Source organism: Arvicola amphibius, chromosome 4 (assembly GCF_903992535.2).
Source record: "Arvicola amphibius chromosome 4, mArvAmp1.2, whole genome shotgun sequence".
Lineage (NCBI taxonomy): Eukaryota > Metazoa > Chordata > Mammalia > Rodentia > Cricetidae > Arvicola > Arvicola amphibius.
Genome location: NC_052050.1, coordinates 35,417,051 through 35,434,840, shown reverse-complemented (window position 1 = coordinate 35,434,840; position 17,790 = coordinate 35,417,051). Strand labels below are relative to the sequence as shown.

General features: G+C 53.7%; 1 protein-coding gene across 7 annotated transcripts in view; it reads left to right on the top strand.

Annotated features, from left to right (window-relative positions):
• The window catches only part of Bcas3 (BCAS3 microtubule associated cell migration factor), a 485,118-nt gene extending 468,825 nt beyond the window's left edge, over nucleotides 1-16,293 (top strand). For 2 of the 7 annotated variants that reach the window (XM_042055036.1, XM_042055038.1), the window contains 2 exons: nucleotides 12,330-12,420; nucleotides 15,436-16,293. In XM_042055036.1, the coding sequence (XP_041910970.1) occupies nucleotides 12,330-12,420; nucleotides 15,436-15,472 (128 nt within the window). In that variant the 3' untranslated portion in view covers nucleotides 15,473-16,293. Of the gene's footprint in view, nucleotides 1-4,170; nucleotides 4,237-10,269; nucleotides 12,288-12,329; nucleotides 12,421-15,435 lie in introns of those variants that run through there. The other 5 variants (XM_042055035.1, XM_042055037.1, XM_042055034.1 and 2 more) reach the window with 4 other exon arrangements.
• Nucleotides 16,294-17,790: the final 1,497 nt, after the last annotated feature.

Here is a 17,790-nt window from a genome sequence, read left to right as displayed (position 1 = left end):
TCCTTCTATCGCATTTACAAAACAAGAATTCTTTCAGTGTCTTCTCTCAATGACCTCTTTGGTGGCCCACACACCCTCTCTATGGTCTCAATGGCAGGCTGGCTTTCTGGAGACTATCACATCCCTCACCAGACTAGGGGAGAAGAGGAAAACGAAAATTCCTATCTTGGAATTGAGAGAAGCCCCGGGGAGGTGATAGCCCTGAGCTGTGGTCTGTTCTCTCTGGCTCCTGTCCCCAGCTCCCGCCAGGACCTATTAGTGATTAAAGCAAGCAGAACTCAGGCTTCTCTCCCCGGCCCCAGGGTGTGGTCTTCTAGAATGTCGCATACATTTGTCACTCTTCTCATTGCTGATAGAAGAGCTGACGGAAGCAGCTCAAGGCAAGGAGGGTTTCTCTGGGCTCATGGTTAAGGCACGAATGCCATCTGTCATGGTGGGAAGGCGTGGTGACGTAAGCATTGGGCAGCTGGTCATACTACATCTATAATCAGGAAGCGGGGGGGGGGGGGGGAGGCTGATGCTCAGCTAGCTTCCCCTTTTTATTCAGTCTGGAACCCCAGACCATGAGAAACTTCCCTCCTCCATTAAGCCTACCTTGAAACGCCCTGATAGACATGCCCAGAGGTAATCTAGGCAGCTTTAAAACTGTCAGTTTATAAAATTAACCATCACACTGTGTTAGTTTTCTGATTGCTCTGAGAGATACAGGAGAACTTTTAAAAAAGAGGGATTTATTTTGGCTCATGATTTCGGAGGGCTCAGTCCATGGTTGCTTGGGCAGAACATCTTGGTGGCCAGAGTGTATGGTTGAAAAGCTCCTTGACCTCATAGAGGGCAGAAGAGCAGAATGAACCACTTCCTGTAGCCAGGACCCACCTCCCAAAATGGCACCACCAGCTGGAGACGAGCTATTCAAATGTGAGCCTCCATGGGACACTCAGCAGAACGTGCTTTCCAGCCCCAGGTGTCCAGACTGCTAAAGCTGAGAGATAAGCACAGCTCCCAGAGACCAGAGCCGCCATAGAGACCTAAGCTGCCCTGCACGGTGGGGAAGGACAGCTGTGGGGTTGTGGGTGGCCGCTATTTGTATCTTAGCCCAGCATCCTAGCGCCTGTTTCTAGCTATTTTCCACCAGGAGCAAGGGCCAAGTCTTGAGAGTCCCTTCAGTGCCTAAGGCAGCTGCTGCTACTAGGAAAAACACTATTTCTCTTCTGGTGAGATTTAGATTCAAGACATGGAAGAAAGCATTTGGCCCTGGGCCCTTTTCTCCCTCTGGGTTTAATTTTCTCATCTCTTAGGAGTGAAACAGGAAATGCTGGGGCACTTGCTTCCCATCTTCACGGTGCACAGACCCTGGACACTGCTCTCTGGGGTCTGCATCATTCCCATCACTGAGAGCCGGGTGGGCGGGCTTAAGTATCTGCTATGCAAATGTCCTGTCGTCACAATTATGCCAGGTTATTAGATATTCCTCTCTTCAGCTTCCAAAGCCAGCGATAAACCAGGTGGTAGTGGCGCACGCCTTTAATCCCAGCACTCAGGAGGCAGAGGCAGGTGGATGTCTGTGAGTTCAAGGCCAGAATGGTCTATAAATCAAGTTCCAGGACAGCCTGGACAAAGAAACCCTGGAGAGGGGAGAGGGGAGAAGAGAGAGGGAGAGAGAGAGGGAAAGGGAGAGGAGAGGAAGAGGGAGAGGAGAGGGGGAGGGGGAGAAGGAGAGGAGAGGAGAGGAGAGAGAGGAGAAGGGGGAAGGAGAGAGAGAGAGGGGGAGAGAGAGGGAGAGGAGAGGGAGAGGAGAGGGAGAAAGAGAAAGTATTTGAAATAACTAGGTACATAGCTCGCTGGTAGAATGCTGATCTGCCGTGCACAGGGCTCTGAGTTCAATCTCCAGCATCACCAAGGAAAATGTTATGTCTAAAATAAGAGTATCCAGTTCTGACAATCTTACCAGTCTCACTTGTTTGGAATGTGACCCATTTTTTATTCAAAAAGAGTACCCCAATAAAGGATGGGAACCCCATTCTCAGGGAGGCTGAGGTCACTTCCCTACTAAGAACATACCAACTGTCTCCATAGCCCAACCCAGGCTCTAGCCATGGATCTTAAATGTCTTACAGGCCTTCCCTGCCTCCTCCTCCTGCCCTGACCCACCTTCCCATCCCACTTCAGTCTCCCCCAGCATCCTGTAAGCGTATGACTGCAGCTCCCCAGCACATTGGTCCACGCTGAAGTAGACCACACCCTCTGTATAGTCATTTCTTTGGACCAAATCTATAGTTTCCTCCTCCAGCTCACCCCCTTGCCCACGTGTGTGCTCCCTGAAAGCCTCTCCGTACAAGTTGCATTCGGGGTGCTTGGCCCTGGGAAAGGGTGTTTATTGACTTTTCCATTAACGAGCTCTGGCTGATGTCCTTCTCCGTGCCACCTGGGGAAAGACCAGCTCTGTGTGGCCTTTACTCCTCCCTTATCCATAGTGCCACGAGTGCATCTTGACCCAGTTCTTGTTCCTTGGACCCAGTCGGATTCATCTTTGTTACCTTTAACCGCCAGTTCTCCTTGCCCAGCATGCAGCCCTGGGATGACCGCCAGGCTGAGCTTCAGTTAATGTTTGTTGAATGACTGATTGGGTTTTTGTGGCCTCTGAGAGGTAAATGAAAGGCAGCCAAAGCCATGGGAATAATTATCTTGCTTAAAAGACACACTTGTTAGTTCCAGGCCAAGTCTTAGAACTGATTCCAGCGAGGTTGCTCTTTCTGCCCCTCTCTTCTGTCCCCTCTGGAACTGTAGCCAGAGGAACCACAGTGAGAGTACAGGCTAATAAGTTTCCTCTGCACATGTCCTGTTTGCCCATGGCATGGCATGCTGATTCTTGTCAACAAAGAGGAAGTGCCAGTGTGGCCTCTTTGGTGACTCTTCGGCGTACCCTTTCCACATGTCGCCCCAAGGAAAGGGACTGCGGAACATGTGCTTGGGCACAGGGTGGAGGGCTGCAGGACCGCAGCGGGTAAATGGTTAGCCCAAGGGAGGATTCTTCTTGGTCCCTCCTCCTCTGCAGGGCCTTCACTTTTAATCACTGTGAGGTCCCAGTAAGGTAGAGCACCACCGTAGGGGATAAATGCCCCCCTTCCCTTCTGCCGCATCTTCTCAGATGGCAAGGGACCATAGGCTAGTAAACAGGTACATAGGCAGGAAAGGAAGGGCAGAGATGACCCTTGATGCATTAAGCGTGAGACATTTTGGATTGCCCATAGCAAATACAGCAGAAAGGGCTCCAGCTTCTTGCTGCCTGCTCTTCCTGCACTACCTCTGGCCCCAGGAACCTGCAGGCCCCACTGTCTGAGACAATTTTAAGTCTGTTGACTGAATCCTCTAATTTTCATGGCTGTCCCTGTCCCCGTCCCCCACACGTGTCTTGTTCCTGTAGCTCAGTAGCTTGCAGTTCACCCCTCTGCATTTAATCAAGTTTGGGGAGAACTTCTAGTCACTTCATTTATTCAGATGCCTTTCTCCATTCCTTATCCTCACCTCCTCCATGCCCGTCATACTGGCACATTCCCTGTGTCTCCGGGTGCCAGCTGGCCACAAGCAGCATGGCACCTCCATTCATATGTGTGAGTGTGAGGTGCTAGCCTTACGGTGCTTGGGGGAATGTCTATCAAGGCTGTGCGACCACGCCTCCATGGAGCTTGGACCAGTCCCGGGAAGACTCAGAGCTTCTTTGGTTTCATACCTCGTTCATCCCCAAGCCCCCAAGAGCTGACTGTGGGGATCGAGGGTTACCTCTGAGCATGAGACCACAAGCCCTCCCAAAGAAGCACAGCACAGTGTCAAGCAGCTTTGAACATGGACGAATATACAAGGAGCTACCCAAAAGCCTGGGCCTACATCCTCAGCCTTCCTTCCCCACCCCCTGAAGCAAGCAGGAATAGAGGAACTCAGTCCGTGGGAGACCGAGGAGGAAGAAGGAAGGGATGGCGATCGCTAGCTTTGGCTGTTGAGAAATCGAGATGTGCTGGACCTTGGAACAGACCACAGATTCTGCCCTGCAAAGCCATCGGTGGTCAGAGCAGATCTTGCTCTCTCCTCAGTTTGATCTCAGCTCTTGTTGACTCTTACGAGGTCCATTCATTGTGTGATCGACTTTAAAGAACTATTTTATTTCCAATGCAGACACAGCCCCTGACGTAGCAGTCAAAAACAGCACCCCCGGGAGACACATGGCTATGAAGTGTTTGGGTATGTAACCTCCTGTCTGCCTGTATGGAAGGCTTGGTCCTGCCGCTCTTTATGCCCCTCACATGGGTGTCTCCCCTCCCCGGGAGCTCCGGCTTCAGGATGCACTGGAGGTCTCTTCTGCAGGGGACTGCTCTGGAGGTCTCTTCTGCAGGGGACTGCTCTGGGGTAGGGAGCGGTGGCTATGTTTGACCCAACAAGAGTTTCTTTGAGAACGCCACTCCCTGCCCCCCACTCTGAAGATGGAAGTCAAATTTTGGGACTCTGCTGTGCAGAGCAGAGAGGTCACTGGGCTCTAATGCATTTACCATTGACTGCCCCTCTTGTAGTGCGTCTATTAGTGAGTAATTTGATTTGTACCTATTCATTTGCAGTCCCTGCAGGAGCCTGGAGCTGGCCCCTAGTATAATTGGTGCTGTCTCTATTTTTACATCATTAGATTAGCCCCGACTCCTGGCCACTTGTTGTCTGCGCTTGTCTGTCCATTTATACAACCTAATGTAACACAAAATTCATTACTGATCACATTACTTTCAACTCTGAAGCCAGCCTTGTGATAAACATTTGGTTAACCCCTTCCTACCCACGGGAAGGCTGGCAGAACAAATGCACTTCTGCTCGCCGGGCAAATCAATATCTTAATACACCCAAGTGGACTGGCATTTCTAGATTTGTCATCCTCCTGGAGGAGCAAATGGCGAGGCTCATCCGAGCCAGCGGAATTGAATAATGAATAGGGCCCGGCACCAGCAGCCTGTCTGAGACCAGCACAAAGGCGGCGCACATCAGCCCAGCCTGGGCCACAGTCAGGGAAGGGTGGCACCACCGTAGTTAAGTAAGACAACCTCCCTCCCCACCCCACCCCCACACACACATATGCCCGCCATGGCGCAGGCGCACAGGCTTTGCAATGCAGGCTGAGACCATGACGGGGGCCACAGAGGCCTCATCCTGATGAATCTCTTTTGTCAGACTTACTGTGGGACCACTGGACAGGGAGTTGGGTCAGTTTCCTTAAAACTTTACTCATCAGTGGAGAGGCTACCAAGCATGAGGTCCTAACCTCAATGCCACCAAAGAATTACATTTGGCAACACATACAAAAAGACTAGGACTGGTAGGTTCCTACCCATCCTCCGGGTGAGCTCTGACCAGCCCACAGATGTCACAAGTGCCTGTGCATGGTTGAAGTTCCTGTGAGCAGTTAGTGAGCCTTTAGTATGGGCGCGAACCAAGAGTCTTAAAGGGACCTCAGCACAGCTTTGTTTAAATCTAAAAGATTCCGTACAGCCCCAACCCTTGTCAGCCCCTCCCCAGCTTCCACTTGTCTCTGGGTCGCACCCACACCCACAACAAGTCATTAACTCACAGGGCAGTTTGTTTCAAAGGGAAAAAAAATACTTCCACTTATTAAGAAATGCTCATAAAGCCACACCATAATGATTAGAAATATCGGCACGGAGGAAATAGAATGGAGCCCATTACCATGAAAGTCATAAATCCCTGAGTAAAAAGATGCCATAAACTGAAGATGCTCGGGTGGGAAGGGAAGCTGGGGGAGCAGCATCCCGGGAGCCCTCTGCTTGGCTGTGGGGAGGTCCCAAGTGTGAGCCTGGGAAGGAAGATGCCCTGGGGGTGTAGTATTCCTCAGATCCTGCTGTCCCTGCTGTTCCGAGCTCTTAGATGAAGGCCCGAGGCATCCCTTTCATGGTCCAGACCTCACTCGCTCCCATCTGGTAGACTGATGCCCCTTTGTGTACGAGCCGGGAAGAGCTGGGTAGGGGCACCCCTGTGCAACCGTGCTGACTGAGGTCACCGAGTGAGGAGTAGGAAGTGCCTGCAAGGACCTGCCTCACCCTGCCCTGGGCCTTAGGGCCACTGTACAGGGTGGCAGGACCTCTTGTCGCAGCACCTCCAGAATCAGCGCTCTCAAGCACTGCCTGTCATATGGGGTACAAAGAAGGGATTCCCTTCTTTGTATCTCCCAGTATCTCCCAGTGGGAGGGATAGGCGTCACTGAAGTAAGCCAGTCTTCCTCCTCAGGGCTGGGGAAGAGCCGCACAGGAGGAATGGTGACTACAGTCACCTCCCCCGCCCACCAGCTCCCAGTGTGGACTTGTGTAGTCACAGGCCTTCAGTGTAGTCCTCTCTAGTGGGTAGTCAGCATGGGGCGGTGGGGGGTACCCTGTGTATCACATACCCAGTGCTGGCCCCAGCCCGTGCGTTCTAGAAAGTAGATGAGAGGAGCACATACCGGTAGTTCAACCTGTGGTTCATAAGGGCACACACCTGTAGTTCAAGCTACTTAAGAGGCTGAGGTGGAAAGAGCTCTCAAACTGAGGTGTTCAGGACTAGCTTATAGAATAAATGAGAACCTGTGGCAACAGAAGGATAGGAGGGAGGGAGCTAAGGAAGGAAACAGAGACGGAAAGACAGAAGAATAAAGACAAACAGATGGGGGATGGGCGGGTCTTTGCCCTCTCAGACTAGGGCAGGCCAGCCACAGGAAAGAGGGCTGGTTCGCTGGTGGAACAAGAAACTGATTTCTTAGCCCTGATGGAAAGGGGTAAACACCTCTTACCGAACCCTTCCGCCGCGTTGTAGAGGGCTTAATTACACTTGGACATTTCAATGAGAACCAGATGTGGCTCCAGTCCCCACCGGTCAGCAGTGTTCAAAGCGTAGCATCTCTCCCGTGGTCTGTGGCTCTGTGCTATCTCATAAGGCTGGAGGCTAGCTCATCTGCCAGAGGCCTCCAGGCCAGGTAGCTGGACTTGAAGAGGAGGGCGGGTCGGCACCAGCTGCTGAGCGTCTGGTTCCCACAGAGTGTCTCCTCTTCAGGACTGTGTGGGTCGGGACACACATGTCCAGTTTATGAGGCTCCTCTAGCGCCCCCCCACCACTTAGGACCCACACAACAAAGTCGTGCACAGGGCCCGGGCTTCTCCATCCCCAAAGATATGTCTCTCTGCTGCCCAACTCTTGAGTCAGCCTTAAATGACATCTGCCAAGGCTCAGAACCTGGTGCTAGAAATCACTTGTGCTTCTCTCTGGGTGAGACGTCTGCTCAGGTCCCTAGCCCACCGAAGGTGCCAGGTGTCTAAGGTGCTCTCCTGAGAGCCTTACACACCCCATGACACCACTAGAGCACACTTGTCCCCTCACGGTCTGCAAATGCAAGTGACTTTCCCAGGTTATTCCGCACTAGGGTCAGAGCAATGTCCCTCCCGCAACCCTCTTTCTCCTCGTGGCTCTGTAGGAAATTCAGTCCGGGATAATTGAAGCTTGGCTTTAGCCAGTCACCAACGCCTCAGCAGGGAAGTGTGAGCCGGTTCAACTCTGCCTTTTCTGTTCCTGTGACAAAAGAGTTCCTTTAATATGCTGGGTGCTGGGAGGGCCACTGAGTACTGAGGGGTGTGGCATGGGTTACTGGTCCTTCTATTTTATCCTTGGAGGCTAAGACTTAGGGGGATTCAGATGGTGTGAGTTTTCTGGCAGTAGGGTACTGCAACCCTTAGGGTGCAAGACCCCCTGCATGGGTGGGTAGGCTCCAGTCCCCACACAGATCAGTGCTTCTCTTGGCCAGACCCCACCCACCAACCTGATGTTGCTCTTCAGGAGATGTGGGGCCACCCCGTAATCAGCTCTGCCCAGAATTCCAGTGCCCCCCCCCCCCATACATGCCTACACAGACACATTTGGTCAGCTCTAGCAGAGAGGCTAGAGACCATGTGGCCACAAGACAAGACAGGCCTCCTTCTGAGAGCTCCTCCCCTCCCCAGCTTCTCTCCCTCCCCATCACACCCCTGCTTTCATTCTCCTTCCTCTGCATTTCCAGTGTACCCCTCTCCTGTCACCACCCCCTCCCCGGGCCCACCAGGGCTTCAACTGTCTGGCCTGCCTCCAGGCCCCTATGCAATGGGGTTGGTACCACACTGGCCTGCTGTTGAGAACCGAATTCCCAGTCTTTGCCAGGTTTCTGAGTGGACGCTTAAAGCAGAACTCTGCTGGTCCATCTGTCTCCCTAAATATTGCCCCCTCCTAGTACTGGCCCCCACTATCACTGTCTAAAGGCTGTGGGTACCCAGAAGCATCCGAGTTCTCTTGGGCCTCAGGTCTCTCCGCAGTAGTGGCTGAGACTCTTAGTCACCAGGCATGGCCCTGTGGCCAAGGCTCCCTGAGCTGAAAACACCTGAGATTCGCCTTCACCACTGGTGGCTGATGGCTGGGGGACAGGATAGACCATAGAGTCTTAGCCTCATTCTCTCCTGATGGTCGTTGTCTCAGTGTGCATCTGAGTCAGGGCAAAGCTAAGCAAAGAGAAAGGTAGGTATGTTCATTGGGAGGCCTGAGGGTTGACCTGGCCAGGAAAGAAACTAATGTTGCCCCAGGCGGCTGCACTCTGAAAGCACTCAGGGCGCCAGGCTGTGTGTGTAGTAAAAGACACCAGAAGACTGGCGTCAGCCAGCCAGGGATCTGAGTTCAGACATAGGTGTTAAGCCCCAGAGATAAGAGCAGGCCAGAGCTAGCCCTGCTTTTCATCTCCAAACCAGGATTCTTGTGAGCTGAACAGGCGGAGCCTTTTCAGCTTTAGCCCTGCAGCTTCACCAAGGCGAGCCCGGACAAGGTCCCAAAGACCCTGCTGGAGGAGAAAGGTGACCCCTGCCTCAGTCTCCACTAGCCTCAGCTCCCAGCCTTTCCAAACCTCACCAGCATGGGAAGCCCTTTGACTGTTGGCGTCTTTGCAAGCATAGAAGCGTGACGGGAAGGAAGGCTGGAGAGGGCACAGAGGGAGGGTCTGGAGGAGCCAGGCAGCCTCGAGCTAGGTGTAAAGGAAAGAAAGCTGTGTCCTCCATCTTGGCTGCTTCCTTCAGCTGCTCTACTTTACCCTAAAACACGGGCCCTGGGTGCTGAAGCTGGCTCCATACGAGGGCATGACCTCTGATGGTGCCGTCGTCGCAGTTAGCAACAGTCTCAGCCTGTAACACTGGCTGTGTCCCCCCCTGAACAAGCCTCTACCTCCTCAGCCATCCTCCAAGACAACAGCAATAGCTGAGCTCCGTAAGACAACCCCTCACCATGTCTGCCAGGTCACTTCCCAGATGACATCAAGGTCCTCTGTCCAGGTCTCAGCCCCAGGAAGCATTCAGGCCTCCCATCTTCCCTTGTGTCTGTCACTATCACTCTCTCTCTCTCTCTCTCTCTCTCTCTCTCTCTCTCTCTCTCTCTCTCTCTCTCTCTCTCTCTCTCTCTCTCTCTCTCTCCTCTCTCTGTGCTGTCTTGCCTAGCTAGTTCTAGCCCCTGTGAGCAAGCTTCTTGCTAACAAAATGGCTTGCTTGAGACAGACCCCATCGGAACTTGTATCTATCCTGTGGTCGTGTGGTCCCCTCACTTTTATCCCTTCAAGGGGAAATGCTGGTCAGACTGACTTTTTAATGAGGGGACACCCCTTCCCCCCACCCAACACACACCTGCCTCTCTACCCAAGAACCCTCAAGCAAAAGGAACTGAGAACTGTTTGTTTTTTTACAATTCTTTTCTTGCACTGGGCAAGACAGGGGCACTTGGCTGGCTTCTCTCTATCCCATTGCTGCCCTGAGCTCCCACCAAGCCCACCCCAGACAGGGGGTCTTAACCACAGCCCCCACTAATGTGGAGAGCTGGGAGGTAGATGTAGGAGGGAAGGAAAATCAATGCATGTCAACAGGGCTGGGAATTTACTCTCCATCTTGGGAGAGGGTGTTTGGAAGGGGGCAAGGAAGGAAATGAAAAGCTGTAAACACGAATCCACCGTCTTCCTCCCTGCACCATTTCTTGATGAAAAAGAATCTCTGCCCAGACTCCAGTGGAGGCAGAACTGGTGGGGGCTTGGGTGGCAGGGCCACCTGCAGGGGGAGGAGGCTGGAGAGTCCTGGGGATAATCGCAGTGACTGATTCGATTGCAGCAATAATAGTAACTCACATTTGCTGACTGGAGGCTCTAAGCACTTTGTGATGGGCTCTACATACATTATTTAATTTCATTCCTATGGCCAGGCTCTGAAGCAGACATTGCTGTCCTTATGCTCAGGAACCCAGGGTACCTGCCCAAAGTCGCCAGGAAGCAGGTGACCAGAACCTCTGCTCTTAACAGCCTCCCTGGACTGCTTCCTCCATCCCAGGTAGAAGGGCGGCCCACCTGCCTTTCTTCTCAGGCTGAAGTTCTGAGTCCGCCTGTTTAGGGAAGGCTTACCCCTCTTCACCACAGGAAGTGGCTATAGTCTCAGCAGGGGCAGACTCCTCCCACCAGCTCTAATCCCACTCCTACTGGGCAGCCTGGGTGGTTAGTTTAGGACCTAGGGTACGTGGCTACAGCCAGGACCTAATAAAAGTGCTCTGCTAATCCCTTTAATGAGCAGCATCTTGGCACTCATGCGCGCACAGAGCACAGACGCTGACTCCCAGGGCAGGCAGTAGCTGGGGCCGCCGATCCTTTTGTGGTGGCGGAAGTCTCAGGACTGCCCCAAGGCTGAGCCTGGGCCCCGGGGTACCCTCTTCCAAACACACACAGCACTGACTTTGCAGCTCCAAGGGGGTTCTTCTGGGTCCTGGAGACTTGGGCTCCCTACAACACTGCGCCAGCCAGGAGCCCTCTGAGGCTCAGACCCAGAGAATGCCCAGCCCAAAGCAGAATTTACTTTGGGCCTTCTGCCCGAGTCCTCCTCCCACTAAGGCTGCCACAGCTGTGCCAAGTCTTACTAAGGCCTAGTGTCCTCTGTGTCCTCCTCCCTCTCCAGAGAATGGAGAGCCAGACCTCACGTTGCTCAGTACAAGTAGCTGATGCGCGAAAAGTCATGCCATCACCCCTAAAACTCGTCGGCTCCCACACAGAGCCGTGGCTTGGCCAAGGGGCCATACCCACTGTGTAGGATGAGGAACAGGGGCAGCTGTGCCTGTCTCCTCACGGAGATTGAGTACGGCCCCTCTTTGTGTGTACCCCTGCAGGTGCTCCCAGGTAACCGGAGTCCTTCTAAGATGCTAGCCACCTCTCTTTGCCCTGAGATGCCTTAGGAGTTTGACAAGCACCACGTGGAATGGGGGGTAGGGGAGGGTAACATGCAGACAAGGCCTCCTCCTCCTTAGGCGTATTTATTTCGTGAGAACAGAGGCCTCTCCCTTCTCCTTGTTGCCTCTGCTGTCCTCTCCTGTCCCCTGCGGCCTGCCCATCCCAGCCTGTGCCATCAGGAATCAGCTACAATAACAAGCTTGTTTTCTGGCAAGACCAGTAGAGAATGGGGAATGTAGGCAGTAGTGGGCATTGGAGTCTGGCATCCTGTGGCCTGCCCAGTGCCGGTTCTCCCTCTAGGGTAAGCCCAGGGCCCATGGCTTCCCGTTTGTCCTTGGTGTTGCTGTATGCAAGGCAAGGCTATCACTCCTACCTTCCAGAGTCACCAAAGTCCCTGGAGACTATGAGGGCACAATCTGAGTCCAAGCACGGTCAGGGTGGGGGTGGCAACCTTCCCATGGGCCAGACTCCATGCTGCTGGGGGAGCCTCTCTAGTTGCCTGGCCCTGGCTGGTTTCTGCTGGGCTTCACTGGGAGTCTGTGTATACTGCAGGAAAGCTGCTGAGAGCTGGGGAGGATGGGGTGGGAGTAGGGGCTGAGCCAAAACCGGGCCACTAAGTCAAAATGTCCAGGGTTCCCCCAGAAAACTCTTCAGCCTGCCTCCTTCCTTTTCCTCTCCCAGCAACCCACCTGCATGGGGCCCCATCTGGCACTGCATGGGCCATAGGTCCCTGTGTGTCCCCCTTCTAGAAGCTATTATGTTATGCTTACTGTGTGACTCCTCTTCCCTCACCCGGTACTGAAAGATTCACAACACCTCTACCTCTGGGCCCGTCCCCCCATGACTGGTCAGTCTCCCGCCGCTTCACGTGCATGTCAGTGTCCTGGACAGCAGAACCCCTCTGCGAGACCGCCCTCCTCCCACGTGCCACCCCCGCACCTCCCTCTACCCTCTCCTTCTGCTTGTGGAGATCAGTGTTCTTCTGGATCATTGTCCATATCTCTCAAAGGAAAAAAAGAAAAAGATTCCTCAATGCTTTTCTTTTCAAAAGGGAAAAAAAAAGGAAAAAAAAAACAATGTCAACAGCCCAGCGCCCGCGAACAACCCAACAGTAGCAAAGCATGCGTTCGGGACGGAGGAAGGTAAGGCCACACGTTTCCACTCGCCGCTTGCTCCTAGGGCTGGGTGGGGTGACTCGTAGAGCGGGGGTCCGGCGTGCATCCACCCCTCCTCCACGTTCAGTTCCCACACACTGTCACTCTTGCGTCTTTGGAGGGACAAAGAGAGATCTGGGTTGACGGCAGGTATGGCAGGTACGTAGGAGAGCACCCCAGAGACTGTCCCAGAACCAGCCAAGCCCCCGGTTCTGCCACTGATGAGTCCATGTCGGAGAAAGGCCCCATCTCTCCCTAGCACATCATTTATTCCAGAAGTTATTTTTCTGCAGAAGCTGGGAATTTCAGTCCTGGGGGTTATGACTGGGGAAGCAGAGATGAGGCCCACACTCCCTGCCAGGGCCTGTCCTCCGCAGGCGCGGGTAATGCACTTGGATGCATTCAGGGGACCTAGCTGGAGTTCAGTAGGCCTAGGGGCTCTCCGGTGCACATCTCGGTTCACAAATGAGCGGACCCCCATAGACAGCTTAGAGAGATGAGCAGGCACTGGGTCCCAGTGGCCTCAGGCTGCCCACACACGCTCCTCATTCAAACAGAAAACACCAGTGAGACCATACCGGAGCGTCAGGCTGCGCACAGCCATTCGCTAGTGTCAGGGACCCTGAAGAGTCAGTGACAATCTTTAAGTGGAAGAATAACAAGATGTTGTTGTAGAGTGTCCTGGCTTTCGGTGGATACGAATGGAGATCTGGAGACCCAGTGACCAGTTCAAACTAGCCTGGGCAATACTGAAAGGAGACAAAGTCAGCAAAATCTTAGGTGCCCCGGATGTGGAGGCAAGGAGGAAGCTGGCCAGGCCCTCTCTCTCCCAGGCCTAAATAACAAAGAGAAAACTTGAGCCAGGCAGTTCAGCCATGCCTGGCCTCCAAGTGAGCAAATCCATCTTGTGACCCTCTGGCAATTGTCCCTACACTGTCATTTGACGGATGCCTCCATGCAGACTTCTGTGGTGGGGTCACCAAGATGGCTTCGGGGTGTTGCCAGGGCCTACACCGAGGGTCAGTGGGTTGCTGGGCTTGCGCCTGAGCTGTGGACTCCTCAGCTTCTTTTTGGCAGTGTGGATACGTTGCACTTTGTATCAAGCCTGTTGGGACTCTCCCTCTGCTCGGCAAAAGAGCCACCCTTCCCTTCCTGATGGTCTCTCCTGCTCCTTTATCTGGGACCCACTTCCTTGGGCCTGCATCTATCCCATCTGTATCCTGAGGAGGCTCCTGCCTTTCTCGCTACTGCCTGCTTCTCTCTGCCCTTCTGGCCCTGCTGTCAGCGCCCCCTAGTGCCAGGATGGCTGCGCAGGAGGGCATGGGCCTCTGAAAGCTACCTGGGTCCTTGGGTTTCTCTGGGAAACTTCTGGGCTTGCTTGTGGGGAAAACAGAGGAGAAGGAGCTCTCCTGGAGTCTGCTGCTTGCTCACTAATGCTCAGGGCCTTCCCTTCGCTCTCAAGCGCTGCCCCTCTAGTAGCACAATGGCTGTATCCCGTATGAAGGCGAACCTGAAAGCCAATCAGGAGAAAAAGATCTGAGGAGCCCCCTGCCTCATCTTTCTGCGCATACAGAGCTATTTCATGGCTTTCCCAGGACCAAGGCCTCATAGGAAGCCAGCATCCAGCTGTGTCCCTGCCACCCCCTCCCTTACTTACAGTGCTCACAACCTGATGGGAATCTCTAATATCCTGGTGTGCTCATCTAGCCTGGGCTCAGGTCCAGACATGACTGGCATAGTTACAATTTCCCTGTCCCTTTTGGTGGCTGCTGCTGCTGCTGCTGGGCAGCCCAGCTTGGACTGTAGTGTGTCTTCAGAGTGTGCGAGTAGCGGGCTGGTGATGGCCAACCCAGTGGAGGCCATGACCCCTCACTCCCTAACCAAAGCCAGCTGCGCTGCATGTGAATGGCGGCCGGGGCCTGGGGCAGCTGCAGCCTGGATCCCGGACTCTGAAACCATATCAGAGGATATGTTTTGCTGGGTGTACCTCGATGTTTCGAGTAACTGCTTTGAGATCCTACACTCGTGAGGCAGACAACGCAGGCTTCGGAGGCAGAAGTTGAGCTGTAGGGTCCATCTGAGCTTGGAAAAGACTCCAGAAACTGACTGTGCATGTGCTCGCCACCAGTGAAGAGGAACTGACCACCCTGAGAAAACCAAGGAATAAATCCAGCGAGCAGGGAGTCCTATTCCCAGCCCTCTGCCTGCCCCAGTTACTGTCTTGGATGAAGAGATGGTGGGGCAGTTAAAGTTACCATAGCTAAACAAGATAAGTCTGTGTGCTGTTTCCAGAAGAACAGTGTGCAGGTACAGGGACTAGGGCAGCAGGACCTTGCTTCTCTACAGATCAACTCAGCACATCCATTCTGTGAGTCGCCAGAAGACTTTGGGGGTGCTAAGAGGAAATTTTCATGCAAGGAGAGGACCCTCTCTCCAGTGGAATAGGCTCCCCCCAAGGGAAGGCATATACTTCATCGAAGCTCAAGCCTGGCTAGCAGGGAGCTTTTGTAGGTGAGAATAAGGGAACATGGATGGCCGAGCTGGGACAGAGCTCTGGAGACAGGTCAGCAAGAAGATCAGGTGGGGACAGATCAGATAGGCAGGCTTCTCTTCTTCTGTTCTAGTTTCCACCTACCTGCTGATCCTGCATCGCATGCACTGAGGAACTGGAGGAGAACACTGGCCAAGCAAGAGTGCAGGTGCTAGCTAACCACAAGTAACAGAGCCATCCACACAGGATGGCGGGGGATTATACTCCTGCCCTCAAGGCTTCCTCACAGTGATAGAGACACCCAAGTCAAAAGCTGGAGTCTCCTAGCCAGGGGGCTTCTTCTCCCCTGACTGAGCCTCCCTGTGAGCTGAGCTGCCACTTGGTCCATATGGCAGGCAGGCAGGTGGGCATAAGCCTCCCTGCAAAAGAGTATGAATGGACCCACAGTGGGGCTTCATGGTGAGCAGTCAGGCCCACTCTGATCAAGTCTGCACCTCTCCTCTGTTTTGCAGAACTTCAGCGAGAGGGAAGCATCGAGACTCTGAGTAACAGCTCAGGCTCCACCAGTGGCAGCATCCCAAGGAACTTTGATGGCTACCGATCTCCGCTCCCTACCAACGAGAGCCAGCCGCTCAGCCTCTTCCCCACTGGCTTCCCATAGGCACCAGCCACCTGCTTCTGACTGGCTGAGGGACAGGGAGAAGCACCCCACCCCACCCTACCTCCCACCCCACTCCATCCCCGCACGCCTCTGGTCCTACCCTTCCAAGTTTCTGCTCCTCTTTCATAAACCCCACCTTCCCTAAGCTTAGTGACAACGGCTGCTCATCCTCTCTGGACGAAGAGAGACTTCCAGAACTGCTCAGCACACCCTGACCTCAGCCACTCCTGTCATTGGGGGCTGTGGCCAAAAGAGACTGCAGAAACTCGGTCCCTTCTCTCTTTGCACATAATGTCCCGCATCGGATCCGCTTTTGTATTTTTTAACTGTACCCACAGGGGGACTGGAACAATGGCCAGATCGTAGGGCCCAGGTGAGGAGAAGTTGAATGATCCAGCCAGGCATTTTGGTGGGTAATGTCAGCCCTAACCCACTTCAGGCTGCTGTGATGCACACTGCCCCCAGGTATCCCTGCTCGGTTCCCTCCCAAGACAGGAGCGCAATGAAGCCCAGAGTGATAGGGAAGGAAGAAGGAAAGAGGCTCCCTTTGCCCCTTGCTTCCCTGTTGGCTCATGGGGAGAATTTGTCTGTCTTATCTTTGAGCCCTTGTACCCTGGTCCTGTACTGTTGAGTGAAGGAAACCGTGGTTACTGAGGCCATATCAAAAGTGCACGTCTTGTCCAATAAATCACGCTGCAATTGGTGTCCATTCCTGAGTTGCTGGGGTCAGAGTCCTCTCCAAACACTGAGGAGAGTCCTATGGGTCAGACTATGGGCAACTGCTCCCAACACCCACACCCACACTGTATGTACAAGGGAGCCCATGTTAGGAAGGAAAGGGGAGGAAAACCTTCCCGCTGGATGTTAGGTGGGTCTTGACTGAAGTTCAGTCTCACTACTCTTGTCTGTTACCAGAGCCTATGATTTGTGGAGGCGCCAAGCTTGGGCCTTCCCACAAGTGCATGTAGAGGGCAGGCTAGCCCCTGGTGTGTCCTGGGTTGCTCTGGAATAAGAGCTTGCCCTTCCCTGTGACCTTGTCTTAGGGCACTTGGGAATCACCTCTCCCTCTCAAGCTCAGAAGATGAGAGCTTGTGAACTAGAGTTGGGTGTGTTGTAAAAGTTGGCTAAGATCTCAGATAGAAAGCTTTTGGGTTTTGTTGTTGTTTTGTTTTTGAGACCAGGTTTCAGGTAGCTCACTATGTATTCAAGTATAACCCTGATCTTCCTGCCTCCGCTTCTCAAGAGCTGGGATCGCAGACCTTTGCCACCATACCTGGCCTGAATTCTTGTTTCTATTCCCTCCTCCTGTTCTGGACCAGCGCAGTGCCTGGGAGCAACAGAGAAGTGCAGTGAATGGGAAAGAGGCTAATACAGTTCTAGCCCCTCTGCCTTCTCCCATACCTCTGAGGCCCAGAGAAGGCCTTGAAGGAAACCCGCTGAGCCAGGTGTGCTTTAGGATGAAGGTTTTTAATGGAAGAATTGGATTCACAGACGAGCAGCCATCCCGTCCAACCATCTGGTCAGAGCTGGGGCAGCTCCTGGGCCCCTGGCCTCTCCATATTTCCCATCCCACCCCTGGTGCCTGAAGAGAAATTTAGTATTCAGTCACTCCCATCAGATCAATGGGGAGAAGACACAAATCACACTGTCTTCTGTCTGGGCTCCTGAGGGCTAAAAAGCCCCATATCAGATGGGTGTTTGCTGGGAACACAAGGCCTAGGCCCAGCAAGCTGGGACTCCACAGAAGAGCAGCTTTTCCCCATTTGGACAGCGTTCGACATGGATGTGTCTGGCACAGCCCCCGTCCCCAGCTGAAGCACCCTTTTAGTCGGCAGAGGACCGAAGGAGGGTGCCATAGGCTGCTCATGCATACAGCTGGTGGTTTGGCTGCCCGGGGTTGGGCACTGACTCTAGAAAGCATGACCCCACTGCACCCACCCTTGGGCACATGGATAGGACATTGCTGCCAGGAACTCTCAGCCATGCAGGGGACCTGCCCACCCTGGTCCGGCCCTTCCCTTTACAGTGGGGGGTGGGGAAAACAAATGTAGCCTCCTCCAGTCAGGGAAAGCAGTGGGTGTAGTGCGGGACTGGGACTTGTGGCTGAGCTTGCAGGACAATCTGGTTATTCATCTGCTTGCAGTCAGGGCAACTAGAAGCAAGTGGGGGAGGGGGAGGATCAGAGAGCCCAGATAAGCTGGCCCCA